The sequence below is a fragment of the Notechis scutatus genome, chromosome 1 (assembly GCF_049901735.1).
Source record: "Notechis scutatus isolate UNSWTSFEM ecotype Mainland chromosome 1, rNotScu1.2, whole genome shotgun sequence".
NCBI classification, from domain to species: Eukaryota; Metazoa; Chordata; class Lepidosauria; order Squamata; family Elapidae; genus Notechis; species Notechis scutatus.
The window spans coordinates 64,402,939-64,425,624 of record NC_142009.1 but is presented as its reverse complement, the minus strand read 5'-3'; the positions used below and the strand labels follow the sequence as shown (position 1 = coordinate 64,425,624).

At 40.9% G+C, this 22,686-nt stretch overlaps 1 protein-coding gene across 4 annotated transcripts in view; it reads left to right on the top strand.

Moving 5' to 3' along the window:
• Positions 1–22,330, top strand: part of VEGFA (vascular endothelial growth factor A) — a 28,052-nt gene extending 5,722 nt beyond the window's left edge. Inside the window, exons 3-9 of one of the 4 annotated variants that reach the window (XM_087965898.1) lie at positions 1,475–1,526; positions 8,000–8,196; positions 10,047–10,123; positions 11,400–11,432; positions 14,375–14,428; positions 15,561–15,692; positions 18,084–22,330. In XM_087965898.1, coding sequence (XP_087822024.1) covers positions 1,475–1,526; positions 8,000–8,196; positions 10,047–10,123; positions 11,400–11,432; positions 14,375–14,428; positions 15,561–15,692; positions 18,084–18,105 — 567 coding nt within the window. In that variant the 3' untranslated portion in view covers positions 18,106–22,330. Of the gene's footprint in view, positions 1–1,474; positions 1,527–7,999; positions 8,197–10,046; positions 10,124–11,399; positions 11,433–14,374; positions 14,447–15,560; positions 15,693–18,083 lie in introns of all 4 variants that reach the window. The other 3 variants (XM_026681113.2, XM_026681120.2, XM_026681130.2) reach the window with 3 other exon arrangements.
• Positions 22,331–22,686: the final 356 nt, after the last annotated feature.

Here is a 22,686-nt window from a genome sequence, read left to right as displayed (position 1 = left end):
CATGAAGGCCTTGGTGTTTAAGCTTCGACTTCCCCCACCTTGTTTGTAAAAGTTGCTCTGACCTTCACCCAGAGATAGAAAAATCTTGTTCAGCTTAAAAACGAACATTGTCACCTGTGTGTGCTGCCTGGCACCCTTCTTTGCAGATCCAAGTGATTCTATCTGTTGGGCCATCGCATAGATCAATCCTCCGCAGCTCCTAGAGTTCCTAGTCATTGGCCACATGGGCTGGGAGTTCTTGGAATTGTAGTCCCAAGTCAGGTGTAGGGGGTATCAGTTTAGAAGGATAACCTGTGTAAGTGCCACAATTAGAGCGCAGCATTGCATTCTTAGCCTCTGTTACCTTTTGCTGACAGCCTAGTGAACCAGTTGGATTGCTCTTGAAATTCACTGGCTGATTCTGACTCCATAATTTGCGAATCAGGAGGGCCCTAGGTTCTTCCTCTCTGCTAAAACTGGGCTAATGACCTTGGCTAGGTACCCCAGAGATCTGAAACACTGACATTCAGATTCCTTGTCATGCCATTTTTAGAAGGTCACCAATATTGTTTTCTCTTTTGCCAGTCACCTCCCCTGTTCAGGTTTGCATTGTAGATTTTGATCTTGATTATGATAATAAATGCCTTAAAGCCTAGAAAAACGAGAGTGCTGTCTGAGAAAACTTTTTGAATTCTTTTTGTCCCACATACCGAAAGCAAACATATAGCTGAATTGGTTCTTACTGAATAGAGATCTTGCTTTCTCACATTTGTACCTCAGGGGATCTTCCTTGTCTAGAGTATGATAATAGCTTAAATCTACTTTTCTTACATACTTAGAAAATGACAACTCAGTGTTTTGCTAATGTATTTTCTTGTATTTACCCAATGTCTGTATATTTCTTAGCTCCCTTTCAGGCCCTGAAAGTTATGTGATATCTTTCTATAGTATCTTCCCCTATAATATAGTTTCATTAGCACTGAATCATAAAAGCGACTTAAATGTAGTAAGCCAGCTAAAAGGCAATTTCAAAAGTCAAGGACTATTTAACCTTTTAGACAACAGGTAAGCCACAATTTGCCAACTTGGCACTTTCTAGGTGTATGGAATCAAAGTGGGAATGCTGGCATGGTATGCAACACTTTTAAAAGCAGATGGACATGGAATCTGGCCATGTACAGTACATTTTGTAGGCCACCACTACAGAAACAGAAGCAAAAAGTATCCATTAATACAAAAAGTATTCCATGTTTCCAACAAATGTTTTGGTTCACAATTCAGATGCATTTCCTTTCTGGATTTTCTGCAGAGAAATGGGCGTTAGAACATAATTGGCATGTGCCATTTTTGGTTTTCTTTTGTATTCTGCAAAGTGCAACAGATTCTGATCTTTATTACTGAAAACCAGCAAAGTTTGGTTTGAAAAAGGGCTTCAGGGTTTGTAGGGTGAGGGCACCGGATTTGTGTTCTGATTAGTTCTCTGTTGGTTTTGCAGGTGTTGCAGGCTGCTCCTGCCCAAGAGGATGGAGAGAAGCAACCAGAAGAAGGTAAGCGCCCCCTCCCTCCTTCGCTCCCTCCCTCCCTCTCCCTTCCTCTTCTTTGATGAGTATATAATAAGGGTACCTTCAAGAAGCTGAATTTGTTGATGGTTTGAGGAGGAGGAGAACTGGCACCAGTCCATTAGCTGGGCTGTTGGGCAGGGAATATTCACATTGCTAACATTTGAAAAATGAATATATGTGAGGGTGTGGGATGAAGGTGGTGTTAGACTGTAATTCTGTGGACAAAAACAATGGAAGTAACATCAGTAACTGGAGTGAAGTAGGATAAAGATTTCCAGCATGACTACACTGAAAACGTTTAAATGAAGACAATGGGGGATTCTTAGTTGCCAGGTTTGACATCTTGGGTTTCAAGATTTCCCAGGATTTTGTTTTTAATCAAGCAGCTGCAGTTATGCGCAACAGTATTTTGCTTTAAAGGAGAAATGAGATAACACCATGTTTTTATTAAACTTCAAAGAACAATCTTATCAACCCAGATGTGTTAGAGTACAGCTGCAGATCACACAGACTGTGAATGGCAGGAGTTCAACCTACATGGAGAATATCCAGCAAAAGAAGGTTGTCAGGGAGAATATATTGGACTGGAATGTTGGCATTTTAGTCTGTTTTAAGGCTTACTTAAAACTAAGATCAGGCATCTCAGCAATTCTGGGAATAATAGTTGGAGGAATTTACCATGATTTTAAAGGGAAATCACCTTGAAAATTTCCTGTCTCTCATCTTTTTGCTGACAGACCTTTGACCTATGTTGTTTTGGTCAGACAAAAAATAAAGTTATCCAACTATCAGTAATTAAGTTTGCAAGGAACACGGCATTGTCCAACTGAACGGATAATTTTCCAGAAACAAATGAGAAGTTTGATCCATCTTTTTAAAGACCACAGTGCTACATGCCTACATGGGAATATGCCCTACTCTAAGGAATAGTAATTTCTTCTGCATCATTATGCACAGCATTCGCTGTTGGTGTGTTTAGAAGAATCACCTGCACCTTAAGGCTGAGTCTGGGAGCATTTTTGCAAATAGGCCATTATAACCAACTGCATTTGGTCTCTTGTTGGACATTGTATTTGAATACGTCAAAAATGAAATAGAACGGAAGCTCCATTGTGCTTCTAAAATTTTAGACCAGTCATCTCCAGCCTGGCTCCTGGATCTGCATCTGTGGAAATGTTTGCTCACACTGGATGGGGATTATGGAAGTTGTAGTTGGGAAGCTATCAGGTTGTTATAAAAAGTTCTGTTATATCTGGAGCCAGAATACTCTGATTTTGGCAGTGTGGGTCTAAATGCAATTTGTCTTTTAGTCGTTTGCTTTTTAGATTTGGGTCTTGCAAGAGAATTCTCATAAATTCCCCAGCAAAAACATAATTTGTGACAATATTCAGTAACCTTCAAACCTTTGTACTTTTCAAAATATGTGGCAGGAAGGAAGGAAAGGAGAAGATGTAGAAATCAGACATACTACAAGTAAAGAAACTGAGAGGGATTCAGAGAATAATGGCAATTTCTAAACTACTGGTAAGAGGTTCACAGTGCAGGGAGCACTGGTTTAAACTTAGTATCAATCCTCACAGCCTTTGAAGTTTTAGGCAGTAGATGTTCACCTAACTTGGAGATTTGTAGCAAACAACTGGCTTTCCACAGTGTAGAAAGAAAGTCTGCTGTGGAATCCCTTTAGTTTGGGGGCATTCAGGGAGTGGCACTTGCTGCTGTTCTTAGAGTTAGACAGCAGCAGGGGGCAGCCTTTTCTCTTACCAAGGTTAGTTTCAATTGCAATCAAGTTTTTGGCCTGGTGAACTCGGAAGAGTGTTGTCAGACTCTTAAGGGAGCGTAACTTTGTAAGAGCACACCCTTATATTGTAATCTAATGGCTGTTCTGGTTTTAACTTTTTTTTTTTTTTTACCCTGAAAATGAATACATGGTTGTTCCTTTTTCTGTGTATGTGAGAAAACAACTGCATGGCAGGTTGATATTTAAAGCTGCTTGGGCTCTTTGTCTCGAGCTACAAATGCATGAGTGACATTCAAGCACTGGCTTGTATTTTGTGGTGCTACTCTGTCACAAAGGAGTTATTTGGATTTCTTTGAGCTCGGAGACTGATAGGAACTCTGCAGAATGCTGTATTTCAGAAAAGGCCAGCAAGGGTTTTGCAGGTTATAGTCATTACATTTTTCCTTCTGCTTAAAGGTTAGACGTTATGTCACCTAGTCAATCGGTAGCCAGATAAAACCAGGCTTTCTTAACTAAGTCCTGATCTGATTGACATAATCGAATATCAAGAGATGTGATTAGCAAGCCACTGCAAAACAGTTGCTGCAGTAACTTTGCACAACTAGATAATAAAGATCTGGGGTTTCTACAGGGCCATAGAGCAGCTTATTGGGGGAACTCATTGTGAAGCTTTAAAGATTCAAATGATCAATTTGGACTATTTAAGACTTCACATTATTATATGTTAAACTGGAAATGAGAAGGCCAGCAGCCAAGTAATTGCCTCTTTCTGCTTGTGTATCAGTGACTAGTCTCTCTTAAATAGAACTGACAAATATCTCTTAATTTCCCTTGCATTTGTATATTAAAAGTTAGAGTAGCTAGAGTACTCACATCTCTATTATTTTGCACCATTTTTCTTGTTTGAATATCATTCATATGAAAGGGTGGAAAACAACAAAACAATTTCTTACCTTTTTTTGCTGATGTGGCTGCATTGAATCTGCTTTTGTAGGGGTCTTTTGCTAACAGATTGGCAGGTTAATTTAGGAATGTTACTTCCATATGAAAAAGCAATAGCAACAGACTTTATGGTGTTTTACAGCCCTCTCTAAGCGGTTTACAGAGTCAGCATATTGCCCCCCAACAATCTGGGTCCTCATTTTACCCATCCCTGAAGGATGGAAGGCTGAGTCAACCTTGAGCCTGTTGAGATTAGAACTGCCAAATTGCAGTCAGCTGGCAGTCAGCAGAAGTAGCCCGCACGTACTGCACTCCAACCACTGTGCCACTGCCGCTCATAGAAGAATAATGCTTTTTTCTAGAATTACTATCTTAATGGAGTGGGCCAGCAGTGGAGTTTAGTATTCTAGGTATATTCTAGGGGGCATTCTAGATTTGATATCACTGAGCTACTAACCTAAATTTCATGTAATTCGTGAAACTATATAGGAAGTAAGCAAAGAATTCAGAAATGAGAAAGTACCTTTATTCACTTTTCATATCATTTTGATAATAATCAGTTTTTGGAAATTGATAATTCCCCCACTGTCCTTCTCCGTTTCCCATATTTATACATTTGAAAGGGATAAAGCAAAAATAAAAACTCTAGAAGGTGCTATATGTCTGCCAGCTATATGTGGGCATAGGATGCATCTCTTTGGATGATCCACAGGTTATATACTACTATTTTTTTTTTTTTAAAAAAAATCATTTAGGACAGCCATTTTGTTACTTTTAGAGAGATTTTAGAGTCACCTGATGGTAAGATAGGCAGCATATAAATTTAATAAATATTTGTGATGAACTTAAAGGGTGAATTAGCTGCTCGGGCAAAGACAGTAGGTACCCTATGACTTTCATACTTACTCCTATTTGGGATACCTCCCCTGCAGTGTATGTGGGGCATGGGATTCCATTACAGGAAATCTTTGACTTAACAACAGTTCATTTAGTGACTATTCAAAGTTACAGCGGCACTGAAAAAGGTGACTTATGACTGTTTTTCACACTTACAATCTTTGCACCATCCCCCTGATCAAAATTCAGATGCTTGGCAACTGGTTCATATTTATGGCCGTTGCTGTGTCCCAAGGCCACTGGTTGTGACCTGACAAGCAAAGTCAATGGGGAAGCCAGTTTCACTTAACAACCACTTAACAAGCAATGATTCACTTAACAACTGAGGCAAGAAAGGTTGTAAAACAGGGCAAAATTTACTTAACAAATGTCTTACTTAACAAGAGGAATGTGGTCGTAAGTACCTGTACATGGAAAAACTTGTTGAATTTGTTTCACGGCACAAGGGGCAAGTTGTTTGAGACGCTCGAGTCCTTGTCTCTGTCCATTAGCTTTCTTCTGAATGCAGATGCATGAGGAGGTAGCTAATAATGTTTTCAACTCAGTGTTATTATAACAAAGTTTCTTGCGCTCTTAATGCTTAGAAAGGAGTGAATAATCAGCAAGGCGTTACATGTCTGGCTATGTGCCGACAAGTTTTCCAGACACTAAATTGTTTAATTCTCTGGTTTATAGATAGCTGCATTTTAAGGTTAAGGTCGACCTGAAGGGGAAGAAGGAAGAATTGGCCCACACTAATCGCAGGATACCTGAGAGGCTGATACTAGATTTTGGGCTTGGGCTGTGGAAGGAAGTGCTGCTTTTGAGCTGGAGACCGCCCGTCACTACACGCTTTTTCTCTCTGAGCCAACTGTTTAAACAGGCACTTAGGCTGTGCAGCCAGTAGAAACCCCAGGCAGGCTCCTTCTCAGATGGTGGCCCTCTCAGCCCCACATGACCAAGAATTAACTTTCTGCAATTATCAAGAGCCCTGAGCTCACAACTGCAGCACTCTTGATTCTCTCTCTCTCTCCTCCTCTCCCTACCCCCAGCACGTGCCTGCGCTTCAGTGGAGCAACCTTTCTGCTGGTTTGTCACAGGTTCAGCACTGTTCAAAACGCTTAACGGTTTCTGTTTTTTCCATGATGCAAGCAATTTGTGCTTGTTATCACACTGGGTTATCAACGCAGACACTGCAGGCCTTGGAAGGTGGGGGGGAAAAAAAAGCACTTAGGTCAAACAGTATCTCCTGCTTCTGCAAGGACTCCATTAGCTGCTTCTAATGTGCCTGTTGGAGGAACAGGCACGAGCCCATGTTTTGCTTAAAAGATCTCATATTCTGTTGGGAAGATAGATTTTTGTACTCTTGCATTGAGCCATGCATCTCGTATCTCCTCTCCTCTGTTTTGCAATGAACCATTAGCTTTAGCCTGCTCATGGTAGAATTGTGTGTTTTGTGTGTATGTATAAATTTGTTAGGGCTGGAGACCTTGCATTCTTTTTTTCTCCCTATGTTGCATTAAAAAAAAATTGGAGTGGCATGAATTCCAATTTCATGCGCCTTTTCCTGTATATTTGGATCAGACTTTCTCAACCCTAACTGTAGGCTGTCCAGATGCTTTGGATATGACAGCTAGAATTTCTAGCCATTAGCCATGCTGGCTGGTAACTGATGAAGGCTGAGCTAAATGTTGATGACTGAGCTGGGATAAAATACATAATTTCCCAGGTAGAACCTCCCCTGCTTCATTGAAGAAGGTAATCTAAAAACTTTTCAAACATTAAAACTTAATGGTAACTATCATAATGGGGGCAGATCCGGATTAAATATTGGGCACACTGAAGTTCTTTTGAACTTCAGTTTCAATTCGATTGTAGCCTCAATCCAGTCCAGAATTACTGCATATCAAATTCTACAGCAATTGAAGCAAATGATGAGGCCCTTTGGGTAAATACGAAATTATGAAAACGTTTGGCCAGACAACCAGAGTGCACAGCACAGAATGGTGGCAACGCTTTTGGAGGGAATGAGGTGATAGTTTGCTCCTTGTTGTTTAGAAACATAAATGAGGGGCATTTCTGTGGAGTAAAACTAAAATTAAAACATTTTGGAAGGGGTCAGCAAATGTTATGGCATGGGTTTACGGAAGGGAGGGGACCTTCCCTCCCATTAAGTCCCTTGATTTTTGTGCTGAAAACTACGTGAGTGATGCACTAGAGTTAAGAATGAGTTTCTACTTCTCCAGCTACTTTCCATGTAGTCTTGCCAGTAGCATAGGACTAGAAGTTAAAGGAAGAAGCATATTTTCCAACTACATGGCACTGTGTGATGAGTCCTGGAAAATGTGATATTCCCACTGCAGAAAATTATCTGAGGAAATTGAATCTGGTCCTGCTCAACAACTGTGCTTTTGAGAGAAGCTTTTAGGCTAACATCAAATAGTTATTTTATATGTGAAGGGACACTGGGTTGGAACCTCTGGGTTTCTGAAATGACCAGGTTCCCTTTCGATTCATTTCAAGGTAAAGCTTCTCTAACAAGCTGCCACCATGCCATGAGACTTATGAATCACTTTTATTTCCATCTTGCAAATGCATTCTGTTTCTAGCTGGTTAAAATTCAGACAACACAGATGCTAAACTTGTCAGTGATTCATCATATCTTGCTCATCCACAATCTCTATAGTCTGCCTTCTTAGGCCTTAAGTACATTTTAAGTAGGCTAATGCATTTACTGAGAGACTGTATTTTGTTAAGACTGTTAGGTAAGAATCCAGTAGAAGGGGCAGTGATTCTTGTGCCTTAAGTCTGTCTACACTATATTGTAATGTTAATGTTGGACTTCACAGAATAAGTGTAACTAATCCCTACTTTTCCTTTCTCCCTCCCCTTTGTTTCCTAGTTATCCCATTTATGACGGTCTTTGAGCGGAGTGCCTGCAGGCCCATTGAGACCATGGTAGATATTTACCAGGAGTATCCTGATGAGGTGGAATACATGTTCAAACCATCCTGTGTGCTCCTGATGAAATGTGGAGGATTCTGTAATGACGAAGCGCTAGAATGTGTGCCCACAGAGGTGTACAATGTCAGCATGGAGGTGAGACTATGGTTTAACAGTCAAGGTGACTTAGCAATGAGGACGAGTCTTTTGACCTGCAGTTGTTCTTGTTTTCTTTAATAAATTCCCCTATGGATAGTTTCTATAGTTTTGGGAAGGATCAACTGGTGGTCTGGGACCATACCCAGTTCCTAATATAACCACTTGTATCTGTTGGATATGGAAAGAATAGAGAAAGATGAATCATAGACTTATAGGACTGGAAGGGACATCAGAGGTCTTCTAGTCTAACTCTAGTTGAGCTTGAGGGCAAGAGCCTTATATCATCTCAACCAAATAGTTGTCCAGTCTAGTTTTGAAAACTTCCAGTGATAGAGCATCCACAGCACCAGGAGGCAAGGTATTCCACTGATTAATTGTTCTAACTGTCAGGAAATTTCTCCTTATTTCTAGGTTGCATCTCTCTTTAACAGGCTTACACCCATTACTTCCTGCCCTTAGAGAATAAATCAATCCCCTCTTGTTTGTGACACCCCCTTGAATACGAAATACAGTTATCATGTCCTTCCCCCATCCTTCTTTTCAATAGGCTAGACAAACCTAGCTTTTACCTATTTTTAATGTGACCAGAGCAATCTGACTAGGTCAGGTTGTCCCTGGGCAATATGAGTAGGTCAGAAGTGCTTCTGAGATTACAAAAAGTGCAGCCAACACTTAAAAACAAAAACACCCCCTCCAACAAAACAACGGAAAAGAAATTGCCCTGGTGTTCTTTGTTATTTCAAGAACTATAAATATGGCTGCGACTGCTGTGATGCTCTCATATGTTCTCCAAAGGGAAGACTAGTAAAGTTAGGTGGTGTGCTTTGTACACATTCTTTTGAACCTGAGTATAATTCCCCCTGAAAATTCAGAGGCTGGTATTTGACTGTACTACTACACACATAGGAACGCACAGAGAGACATATAGATCACATACCCGTGTAATAACAACCTACATTTCAGGTGTCAGGTTCCTGTGTTTGCTACACTTTCCAAACGCTTTAGAAGATTTTGGTACTTAGCCTAATGAATGAAATAGCCATGTTACTTGCCCTAGATCTGTTATTCTTTATATGCCTTGCTTAATTCTCTTTGAATAACATCCAGATTTTAGAATCTGTATATCAAAGGATCTGTGTGAGGTAGCCAAGACCACTTGGGTAAGGCAATCTGTTTTGGAGAGCAGGGCAAAAAATTCTTTTAACTTTTAACTTTGTGGATATGAGCCCATTTATGAAGTAGTCCTTGTTGAGTGACTGCCTCATTTAGTGATTGTTTTCGGGTATTATAGGGATGAAAAGGTGACTTTATAATCAATCCAGCTTGCAGGTTTGTAAAGCAAAGGAAAACTGAAGTAAGATCATAAATATAGTCATGGTTTAATCTAATGACTGATTTGCTAAACCCAATTGTGATTGCTAAATGAAGACTAAATTGTACTTTTTTGGCATGGCCATTCATATCAGGAATTTAGCATTGCTTATTGCTTTTGAGTATGTTCCTATACATTCCTTCTCAAAACTGCGTCCCATGAGTTTAGAGCAGTGTTTCTCACACTTTAAAGATGTATGGATTTAAACTCCCAGCATGGCTGGGGAATTTTGGTAGTTGAAATCCACATATCCTAAAGTTGCCAAGTTTAAGAAATACTGGCTTAGAGGGGTAAAAAGGGGATAGGATGGTGGCTTAAGGAAGCTAGCTAATGTAGCCTCATTTTGCCCCCTTGGTTTAAGCATTATTTTGCTTGCTTGTTTTGTGAGATGGCTGTTGAACATTACCCATTTGTAAATGTGACTCACTGTTCATCTTTTTTCTTTTTCCTTTCTGCCCACATTTTTTCCTTCTAGATCATGAAACTCAGACACTTACAGAGCCAGCATATACAACTGATGAGCTTCCAGCAGCACAGTAAATGTCAATGCAGGTAAGGACAGAGAGTTTTTCTGATTGAGTTTGGAGAAGAATTATGCTATTGTGTACCAATTGTACCCAGCTGCCCACCTGTATCCATCTACCATCCAAAATCTTGTGGTGTAGGTCTTGCTTTGTATTGGGAAGAGTTTTTCCTTGCTAGCCAACTGACTTGGTGATTTCATCCATCTTGATTGACAGATGATGTAAGTCCACTGTCCAGTAACAGGAGGGCTTTATCTTGTCATCTTAAGAAACTCCAGTTGCATCAACATTGCTTCAGCAGGAGAAGCATTCCTTAAGGGGCTGCATCTAGGTCACAAAATTGTATTTGTATCTGTGTGCTTACATGCTCTCAATCTCTGTCATGGAAATTTCACTGGCCGCTTGGTACATTCTTTGGGTAGGTGCAATTGAGAACCAGCAACTGGTTGAGAAACATTGTATTGCTATTATACTCCAACTGAGTAAACAGGTGGTTGTGCCCATGTTCCTATGTGCTCTGAACCCTTAACCCCCAATCTTTGTTATACAAGTTTATATGATCATGAAAACATAATTACAGTCAAGACAGCCACTTTGGTGTAGTGGCTAAAGTGCTGGACTAGAATCCCAGAGAACCACAAGTTCTAATCCTCCTTAGGTGTGAAAGTGAGTTCAGTGACTTTGAGCAGTCACCTCTTTAGCCCAACTCACTGTACGGGTTTATTGTAGAAAAAACAGAAGGCAGAAATATTGTATATTTTGCCTTGAGTTGTACAAAATAACAGTGGGATATAAATCTAATAATAAATAGATCCGTATAAGGCAGAGCTCTGATGTCAATGCAAGTTATATTCATTTTCATGTCAACATTTACAAAAATCTCCCTTCAGATTTTGCTGTTAGTCAGTGTTGGGCAAAGGGAAATAGAGCTGGGGATATTAAGGGCAAGGACAAAAGGCATGACTTTTTAATGCATATATTTGGGCATAACATCTGAACAAAGTTTTAATTTGGTCAGAAAGAAATGTGCTTCTTTTTCTGCCCCTGGCTAGCATAATTAAGGCCAACCTTCACCAACCTGATGGTCCTATGGCATTTTAAGCTTGTGCTGCCATTATCCCCAGATAACATTGCTAGTTGACATGGATAATGGAATTGGTACATTTGGAAGACTGAGATGGGCAGTGCTGGAAAGAGCATCCTTTATTATGTTTGCTGCTGAAAGTGGGGGTGATCCAAGGATGGGATCTTTGCATTTATTGCTAATTCTCTTCTAATCCTGCTCTTCTTTTCTTCAATTATAGACAAAAGAAACCAATAAGAATTAAACAAGAAAAGTAAGTGACCTAGATTATATCCCTCTCCTAAATTGGTGTTGGTGATCTCCCTCCTTTCTTTCCCAGATCACTACAAATAAGAACTGGTTGTTGCTGATTTTTTTTAAAAAAAGAAATAATCTAAAGAATTATACCTTGAATCCATTCCTCTTAGCTACAGTCACACATGTAGCTTTGACAGCTGTGGTTCCCTTATGCCTTGAAGCCATTTTGAAACTGTTTACTTGTAAAAAAATATGTCAGGAACAGCATGGAATTAACTCGAAAGCTTTTATCCCTTTTCAAAAGGATTCTCGCTGAAACTTTCCTTACACATTTATTTGGAGACCATTGCTCTCCTCTCTCTTTGCTGCTTTGATAAAAAACTTGCTGATGTTTACAGCAACTTTCATAAATGTCTAACATTAAGGCTGTGCATGCAGGCTATGCTGTCTCACTTAGAACAAGGGTTGCCCTTTCATGAACCAAAAGCTACGTACGCCCAATCAAAGGTTGGGTAGTGTTCTGATGTGAATTAACTTGGCATATCAATCATGAAAGGTGGAATAAAGAGAGTTATATTCATTTTTTCGCCAGCACTCCCCAGCATGGTGCCTTCTATAGTGCTTTTGGAATATTTATCCCAGGCTATTGGTGTTGCAGTCTGGGACCAATGAGATAGTAGTTCAAAGCATCTGGAAATACTGCATTGTGGTGACTGTAGATGAGTTTTGTTATGGGAATGGAAGTAGCTGATCTTGTAATGTGACACTGACATCTACCTTGAGATTTGTATAGTATTATTGAATGTTAAAATAGACTTTTCTATACATTATCCAGCCGAATCAACTGTGGATATACTTTTTCAATTTCTAGCTAACAAATAAACGCATGCGTGCACTGTGAGGGGATATTAAGATGGTTCATGGTCTGCAATTTGGCTTGGAAGCTGGGGGAGAAAGAGAGAGAGAAAGAGAATGGGGCTTGGGGAGGATATTTTTAGTTAGTTGTGCTGTTCTCATACATGTCCTAGCTTAATGGAATTCTCATGAATTCACATTGTGGAGCCATCAGTGGATTACCCAGGGAAATACTGCTAGCTTGGCTTACTCTTCTGGTGCACATGTTATTCAGCTGAATGGCAGAGTGACTCAGAGATGTAAGAGTGTTGTGACTGAGTGAGCACTGTGGCCATAGTCTTCCCTCTGGGACTATAGTTTTCCACTCCTTCAGGTGGCTTGCTTTGCTTTGCAAATCTCCAGATCAGTATCGGGTTCCCTCTAGTTTGGGTTAAGCTGAAATTCCTCTTATGCTTGATGTCTTTTTTTTCATGGTGTGCCTTTGGATGAGTGTGGCATTAATGGATGTACAACTTTGTGAAAGTTTACTGAAGTAAACATGCTTTCTCTGCCCTGCTAGTGTGTTCTTGTGGTTACTATGCTTGTGGTTAGGAGAGAAAAACTGATGCCAACCAAGAGACTTTAACAAGATCCAGGACACATCCTGTCCATTAACCTCAGGGACTTCCTCCTTTATTGCAGCATCTCCTTCTTCCAAAGTTTAAATAAACTGTTTCTAGGAAGAAAAGGAGTACTTTTTGCATTAGGTATTGTCCCAAGATTATTGCATTTTTTCCACATGCATTTCTCCCAGAGTTTACTGCTGGAGCAGTAGGAACCTACTAAGTTTCACCTGATTTTCTCCTTGGCTGGGATTGCTGCTCAAAATATGATCAAAAGTACATAGGAAGACCTTAACATGTGTGGGTAGGAATTTGCTTCACAGAAGGCCCCAAGGATTTCCCAGGCAGAGCTGAGAAAATCACTTGAAAACCTACCAGAGACTCTGGCGTATAGTGTAGACAATATTAAATCAGATGAACTGGTATACTGTGCAGTAGAGTTGGTTTCTTAGGATCACCATTTTTAATAAAACCAAACCTGTACATTACTTTCTCTAGCAATTGCAGCAGGGAAGGGGGCTCAAATTCTCTGTTAAAAAATATATTGTGTCACCTTCCAAGGAATGATAGTTAGATTAGCCTCATTGCCTTACCTAACAGTGTAGAGGTTTTCTTTTAAATCTCTAGTACCAGCAAGGGCTTCAGAGCAGGAGAGAACAGAGTTCATTTGCCTGTATGTAATAGCTCATAGAGATCACTTATTAGTGATAACTCCTATAGTGATGGGTTCAGACAGGCCATAATTACCTTATGTTCCAAGTAAGACCAGAGCAATTGAGGTTGAACTGCATATTAATAGTTTACCTCCTTTTTTCATAGAATGCAGAATTACCTCCCCATCTTTCACTGTTACCTGCCTGTAGGTGAACAGCCTAATGATGCCTTCTGATGGTTCCAGTGGGAATACTAAGAAATAATTTGCTGAGGGTAAAGCTTGTACATGTCAAAATGAAAACCATAAAACAAGCCGGTGCAAACGGAGCCTGTTTGCACATTGTTAAGTGCTGCTCACCTTCTTTCTTCCTTACTGAGGCTGGAGAGCCCATTCTATCTGGGGACCAGTGAAGTGACTTTTGGGGCCCATATTGGAGCCAAAATAAGGCATTTCAATTTCTTGGGGAAGGAGCCAGAGTTGTAGGTTGGGTCATATAGGAAGTGAGACATGAGATATGCCTATCTGTAACTGGAGCGAAGTTGAGAGTCTTTTCAGGTTTCAACTTTATCGATAGAGTTGTGTGAAGTGTAGAAACACATTTATTTAAAAGATTTATATGGCCACGCATCTTAAAAACCACAACAACTCACAGCACGAAAACAGAAATGCCTCAACTCCAAGGACTTCCACAGTATAGGTGCTTATACTTTAGTTAAATGCCTATGGTAGCTTCTCCCTCTTTTTCCTCTTTCCTTCCCTCTGTGCACTTTCCCTCCCTCCCTCCCTCCCTCCCTCCCTCCTTCTCTCCCCCCCCTCTCTCTCTTGCTTGTTTTGTTTTTCTTCCAGAAAATCAAAGCGAGGAAAGGGGAAGGGTCAAAAAAGAAAGCGCAAGAGAGCCCGGTATAAACCACAGAATTTGTACGTTTTTGCATCATGTGCTTTTAGACTCTGCCCTTTACCCATTTCTTTCTATTCACCCCTAAAATCAAAACTCCTGCTTGCATTACATCTAATTAAACAATCAAAGGAGCAAACAATTTTCACTCACATCTCCAAATCACTTGTTCTTGTGGTGGCACTATAAGTTTGGGAACATTGGGGAGCACATAGAAGCTGTGATCCGTTTGTTTTTTTCTTGCTTGGGATTATTCTGGTCTTTGAAAGACACAGTGACCTAAATGGATAGGCAAATTTCTCATATTTTCACTCTTGCTTTCCCCCTAAAATGCTCTTACATGATTTCCCCCAACCCACTTCCTTAAATTTCCTCTTGGCGGTCACTTACAAACCTGTTGGTGTGACAGCAAGAGCTTCATACTTGTCTTTCATGCATGTTTGCCTGTGTGTGTGTGTGTGTTTGTGTATGGAGGCTGATGGCAACTACTAACCATTACCAGAGGCAGCTAAAGGATTCTGGGAAAATTTGGGGAGTGCTCTCTCTTTCTCTCTGCTGGAATTGGGTGCCCTTTCTCTTTCTGTGCCTTTTCTACATCTCAATTCACCAAATCCTGCATTTGCAGTCATTCTTAGGTGGCGGGGTGTTGCGGGCGAGGGATTTCAAGAGCTGCTGTTTTGATTCAATCTGTATGGAAAAAGACACAACTTGAATGGGAGCAGTTGGGTTCCAAAGTCTGTTTTCTCTCTCTCTCTTTTTTTTTAAAAAAGACGGGTTTCTCTGTAGAAAGAGTTGCCCTTGAGTAGTAGTAATATTTTGTTGCTATTGGCTCAGAGACCTCAGTTAACAATAAGGAGGCTCTCGGTTTCCACTGCAAACTGGACTCATGCAGGATTTGTGGATTAGGCCATTGCAGAGAGCCCATTTCTGCCTTTTAAAAAGCTACTGCAAGTAAGTGTTGGAATGCCTTTGGGAGTGTCCACCTCTCCTCCCAGCAGTGCTCTAGGCATGCAGTGTTGGGAGTGGTGGGCAAGGGGTGGGGGCAAGGGTTGCTTCAATGTGTAGGGTGTTGCATGTGTAAATTTCTTCCCGCTAAAGCACTGTAGCTTAGACCTCTTTCCTTTTGCCTTTTTGCAGTCACTGTGAACCTTGCTCAGAAAGGAGAAAGCACTTGTACAAACAAGATCCCTTGACCTGTAAATGTTCCTGCAAATTCACAGACTCACGTTGCAAGTCGAAGCAGCTTGAGTTAAACGAGCGCACTTGCAGGTTTGTGTCCTGAAGAATGAAAAACAGAAAATAAACCCCACATACAGCTCTCTCAGACGTATTCATTCACACCTCTAGAGAGAGATAAAGGAGTGAGCTTTTGCTGGCTTTTGGTGTAATCTGCCTAAAGTTTAAAACTTCCCTTGTTCTGGCAGAGTTGAACTGTATTGTCTGCCTCTAGGGTGATCAGTGATGTGTTTCAAAAACATTTCCTACCAGTTCGGAGTTTGCTTCCGAGCTTGCATGCGCAGTGCTCAAACTCCGCCATCTGGACCAAAGCTGGTGAGCTGTGCAGGCGCGCCTATCACATGCGCACGCCAAACGTGTGAATCGTGTGCGCGCAAGGCTCAGAGATGGCCCTTCCCTGGTGAGCTACGCTGTTTTTTTAGCTCAGCTGAGGTGCGGAAATCCACTCTGCCATGCGAATCAGCTGAGCTAATAAACAGCCAGATATAGGAGAGGTGAGAAGTAAGAGCAGGGGTGGGTGGGTGGGTGGGGCCAGTCAAAATGTTCCCTACTGGTTCTCTGAACCTTTCAAAATTTTCCCTACCGGTCTGCCAGGACCGGTCAGAACTTGCTGAATACCACCTCTGAGGGTGATGATAAATAATCTAGAATACATCTCTTAGGGAACGAGGTGGCTCCTTCCACATTGCTAGCACTCAGGAGAAGTCCTCAAAGACTTTTATGCAAGTCCTTGTTTAATGCAACAGGCTGTTTAATGAGATTGCCAGTTCTCTTTTTTTTTTTTTTGGCGGGGGGGCCTCAAAAGCAAAGATCTTGTCCCAATCCATCTTTTTAAGCTCTAAATCTACCTGGGACTGAGTCATAAATCCAGACATGCATTCTTTCCTGCACTTCTCTTTTACTCTAGAATGGGTGTCTGCAACCCATGGCTCCAGAGCCGCATTCGGCTCTTTGGGCTCTCTGCCTGTGGCTCCCTGTTGGGTGATCCCACCACTGGCTGGTGCCAACCCTTGCCCTCTCCTCCCAGTCACTCCTTGCCTGGCTTGAGAAGGTAAGGGTGATGGCGGGGGATGGAGAAGTGGCCAGGGCTGATTCTCCGATGCCTCACTCTTGCTGGAGCTTCTTCCGGCTTGTTATTGGTGCTGGGTGTGCCTCGGTTGCTTGGGGAGATGTGCAACCTGCTCTCTGCCCCCTTTCTGCTCTCTGCCCCGAGACGCTGGCCCAACCTGGCCTTGATAACACAAGGGCTGGTGGGGTGGGAATGGGATCCAGGAGGAGGGGACGATGGAAAGGGGGACGGGCCTGCATTGCTCAGACGTGGCTTTAAAACTTTTGCTGCCCGGAGGATGCTTTTCAGTGATAGCCAGCGGTGGCACTGCTCTGCTGGAAGAGTAAAGAAGCTCAGAACAGTGAGAAAAGGGGGCTGGCCCCACCAAATCCTGCACGCCCACCTCTCTGTCTCTCTCTCTGTCTCTCTGTCTCTCTCTCTCGACTTGAGACATGGCTGAGTGTGTAGGGAAAAGATGTGAAGGTCTGTAATCTGAGTGTGGATGCCTAGTGCCGCAGCAAGAAGAGAGCCAGGTCTTCTTGAGTTACAGTTCACCGTTCAGAAGTAGCCCCTGGAGAGAAACCAGACAGTTGTCTGACCTTGACCTTTATAGTTCCCCCTCAAATTAACCCACGAGAAGTTTGAAATAATCCTCGAAGTGAGTGCCATGCTATTCCCAGAGGAAGAAAGGGGGGGAAAATGGCTAATTAAAAAATTGTCCCTGTGTTAGGACCAAGGCCAGCATACAGGTTGTCCTTGAGTAGTGCCAAAGGATAGATTGGATTGTTTTGGCTTTGGCAGCTGCTCGGCTGCTTCAAATGAACTCTTCACTGCAGGGAGGAAATTTGGACCTCAAAGGGCACAGCTGATTCTTCATTTCCTGGCTTCTGCACAGCTGCGATGGTTGCTGCTGTGTTTAGGCACTAATCTCCGCCTCTGCAAGCAGCGGCATTAAGCTCTTTCTTTTCTCCCCTTTTTGCTTGCGCAGGGCACCCCGGCTTGCTTTGGCTGCACCTCTTTCAAAACATAGCAGAGGAGGTTAGTGTGGCAAAACAGGGTAGATTGTTTCTGTGGAGGTATGAGTGAGAGGCATGCCAGGATGTAAAAATCAACTTTGGAGATGAAGTAGTATTCTTTACAGTACTCATATCTGCGGGGAGAAAACTAGAGGAAATGCAGTGCCTTTTTCTTTTTCTTTAAGAGCAAGTCCTTTCCTGTTGGTCCCTGTATAGGATTTTGATTTATTCTGTGGCAAAACACTTCTGCTAATCTTTTAACCCAGGAGGCTCCTTCTCGCCTGTTAATGCCGTGTTAATGCTGGGGAATCCTGCATATCGTGACATAACCTCTCATCCCTTCTCTCTTCTCCTTCACAGATGTGACAAACCAAGGCGGTGAGCAGCAGAGAAGAAAGGGAGTGCGGGCGCAGCCTTGATTCTGGAGCCTGACATCTCACCTGGTCAGAAACAGAAAACAAACACTAATCCAAATGAACACTAAAAATGAAGGATCAGCAGCGCACAGCACTTTTGAGTATGAACGATGGACTCTGGAAGGAACATTCCCTGAGGATCTGCGCAGGATTCACCTATTGGTTTTGAACTAGTTTTACAAAAAAAAAAAAACTTTCCTTCTCATGCTGCTAAGATATAGAGCCAGGGAGAGTGGAGTGGTATATGCTTGGGACTCCCAAAACACATGAAGTATATGTATATGTATATGTATGTATATATATATACTGAATTTCTAAAACATTGCTAACATTATTGGTGTCTTCACTGGATATACTCAACTGCTGTGGACACAAGTGGGCTATTTGGGACATAGAAAGAAACTACGACTGGACTCCAGTCAATACTGCTCAATATATTCTTCATACTCTTCCTGACCCTCTAAAGCCTGCTGGTCTCACTTCCTGTCCCCACTCTCCTGCCCCACTCCCGTGTGGTGAAACATTTGTACGAGAAGAGATGGCAGGGGATTCCCAAAATGGCACCTTGGAATACTGTGTGGGTCAAAAGGTCAAGGAAATAACTTTTAAATGCTGGAACTGATCATTCAATCAAATTCCCTTCCCCTTCTTTCTCGAAAAATCTCTTCTGAGTCTGGCTTACTATCTGTTAGCTTCACTGGGTTGTTGGTGTATATTTTTGTATTGACTTGCTGCAGGAACATTTTGCCACAGATAATGTGTTTTGGCCTTAATGATGGGAAATGGCTGACGTTTGGACAGCTCAAGGAGGCATCCCTGGAATCCTGCCATCCCTGTTGGCTACTTAAATAATGGATGTCATATCGGCAGAAGGAGATGGAGGAAAGAAGGGGAACTAACAGAGAGCCGGGCAGTTGAACCAGCACTGTCAACCATCATGCACAGAGCTGCCACTGAAGATACTTCTGGAACTTTTCTGGAAAGGGATATTAATTTAAGTATATATGCGCAATAGACAGGATGTGTGAGTGTGTGTGAGTGAGGGGGTACATACATACAACTGTATAGGTTTTTTTTTTTGTGCCTAATAAGTTTTAAATTGGCTTGTTACATTTTGGCCCTTCGAGGGTAAAGCTGGTGAGAGCTTATACTTTAGCATTGTAAATTTGTTACTCTCAGTCTTGACCTATGAATATATTAAGACATATTGTTCTTTGCTGGACTTGTAGATCTTATTACCACCACAAAAAAATTAGCATAGAGTCTCCCCATTATCAATAATATCTGATAATTAGGCCCAGCCACCCAGATATGACTTGCATGAAAAGTCAGTGGGACTGTACATTGAATTCCAGAGTTACTCTGCGCCCAGTGTTGGCAGAAGAACTTTTGAATTAAAGAGGGACCTTGTGTGGCATTCTAAAACAACCTTGACTTCCCTAATTAAGAATATTCTACAGTTAAGTTACAGAGAATATGGAGGATGAAAGGAGCCATATGATTTTGGGGTGGTTCTAAATGTGCTGTTCAGTTATTCACTGCATGAGCTGAAATAATATTAAACAACACTGCTATAGAGCAGATTTAAGAAGGAAGACAAAACCACCATGCTTCCCTCTATTCTTAAAGCTGTACCTATTTCCAAATTAGGCAATTCACCTTGATATTTACTTTTACTTTTCAAGTGCCCACTGTAGTCATTACAAAATGTGATTGTTTTATCCAGTTTCCCCATTGACCTATACAGACCAGCCATGTAAGCTTTTGGTTAGCCTCCCTCAATCCAAGCTCTTCCATAGCTGTTAAGAGTTCAGAGCCAATATTCTGAATCAGCAAGGCAAATAGGCGGAGGAAAGTGGGAATTGCTGTTGGTTAGTTCCGGAAGGTAGCAGATTGGGGAAGGCTATCTCAAGCTTTTTCTGTTAGTTTCTTGAATGGTTGATTGTTGTATTATTCCTATAACAGTTTTGGAACTTAATTGAATAGCCTTAAGTGCTTCTATGCAAAAAGATTTAAGTTCAAGTGCGCACAGAGTCTGATCTAAGTCCCAGAGTTAATAGCATTCTAACAGGTGTGGATTTTGGTTCATCACCAAAATCTAAGCCAGTGTAAATCTGATGAAAGGGGGAGGAGTGATGGTTTTCTTTTTTGCATATAGGTCCAAAACAACAGAGGTTTTTTTGATAATTGTTTGTAACCAAGCCAGTATATATGTAACTTTCAGAGACAGTAAACAAAGCTCTAGTACCAGGCAATTGGCAAGATTCCATTTAATTCTGGTTTGAAGATGTCCTTTGAACAATGTTACTCAGATTGGCAACTTTAAAATATGTGGACTTTTAACTCCCAGAATTCCTCAGCCATGGGGGTTCTTACAGTTGAACTCATACCTCTTTAAAGTTGTCAGGATTGAGAAACACTGCCTTAGAATATGGAACTTGGACCAGCCAATCTGATTCGTTGAAATTCAGTTTTAGCAATCAGTAATTGTTCTTGGGGAATCAAGCTACAATTTTCAGTGCCTTGCATATAAACACTTGAAACACCAAAGTATCTCCCAAATCACCAGGCATTTAATAGGTATTTGGACAGAAGATGATAAGGCAGATTTTTAATTCTACTTTTTACACTCTATGAATGTCTGAAGCAATTTGACGTGCATAGAAGGCATGGCTTCAGCTTGCTTTGCTGGGAAATGCAAAATGATACTGGTTGACACCACTGGGTACCATTCTCTGTTAAATGTTCTGCAGTCCCAGATCAAATACGTTAGGAGAATTGAGGCTGCTGGACACCACTGAATCTGCAAGGACAGAATTCCCATTTTTCTTACTGCGTGGAACTTTGTTGGACTATCTCCAGGCAGCATGCCATCCAGCTATTTTAAGTCCAGATCAGTATTGCTGTCATGGGGAAAGCTATTGCTGTATGGTGTGTATGTGATGCTTCTATACGTTTCTGATTTCTGTGAAGTTAGTGAATCAACTCTGAAGAGGATGACTGTCTGTATATGTTCGTGGGGGACAGAATCCAAGCAACTCCTTTCCCTACCACGAAGTAGTATGAGATCCTCCTTGCCCTTCTCCTTACCTGTTTTCTTTCCCTAAGATCTTTCTCTAGGACATGAAATGGTGCTTGGATCCGGCCATCTGTTTGGCATTGTCAGAACATTTATCAATCCATTGTTGGAAACTGATTGCATAGCTGAGTCTGCAAATGTAGAGCACAGTTCTGTGTACCTGGAAAGTTATGTCTCATTGCCTTCATTGGACTGGTCTGTGTGCCTGCTTCTCAGTCTGACTGTTTTTTTTTTCGTTTTTTTTTTTTTTTGGTACTATACTTGGTCTCTGTCAGAATCCTGCCAAATGCTTGCTTGTTTACAGAAAAGCAAGAAAAACTGGCCTTAAGTCAGCCTTTGACAAGTGTGTATTAACCACTATAAAATCCCCCTCTAGCTGATAGAAATATGGTATGCATTCAGTTTGTATGCGTCTGTGTCTGCGTGGGGATGTGTGCACATGTGCACACATGTACAACTGAAATGTATATGTTCATGCTGTGTGCGGTGATGTTCTATATACTTGTTTAATGTCCCTTTAAATTTAGAAATTAAAACGTAATAATAATTTAAACTAGGTATTTTTCAATATTCTTTGTTTAATATTTAATTTTACTATTTATAAGTTGTACCTTTTTTTTGTACTGTTTTAACTCTTCTGTTCAACCAATCTTCCCCAATTGTTGAGAAAGTGAATAGCATGATCAGTTATTTAATTAATATCTTAACACTCATCCCTACACATTCCTTTTAAGCAAAGTTTATGCATCTACATCTATATATATATATATGCATATATATATATATATATATATATATATGGCTGTACATGTGTATGTGTGTATATATATATATATGTTTATGTATATGTGTAATTAATTAGACACTACATTTTTTATATATGTAAACTTTTCTTCTGCCCCAGATTATAGAAAATTTTACTATCATTTTATTTATTGGTGCTACTGTTATTATTGGTGTACTGTGGCTAAAAAAAATCACTAGCCACACTGGTTAATCTCAAAATTCCATAAGAAATATTTATTTTTAGACAAAAAATATCTTTTAAAAAAAAACCATCTATGGTTGTTTTGTTTTTTCCTTTTTTTTTGTAATAAAGAATTTAATGCACACTTGCTTTCTTTTCTTTTCTTTTTCTTCTCCCTTCTCCGCTTTGCATATTATTTTTCTGTTTGAGGTTTTGGTTTTGCTAATTGGCTGTAAGGGTGGAAAAAAGGCCCCAAACATACTCAGGAACCATCCAAATATATTCCCAGAAAGGAGGATGTTTTTAATGCAAGATGAAAACAGGTTGTTCTCTGCAACCCTTTTCAAAAAAAAAAAAAAAGCCAACTTCTCTTATCATATTATAGAGAATGCACTGTTGCTGTAACTTGCTATAACAGTTATAGCTGTAACTTGCTATAACACCATGCCTTCTATGCAGCATGTACATTCATTTGTGTGAGCAGTATCAGCTTCAACAGAG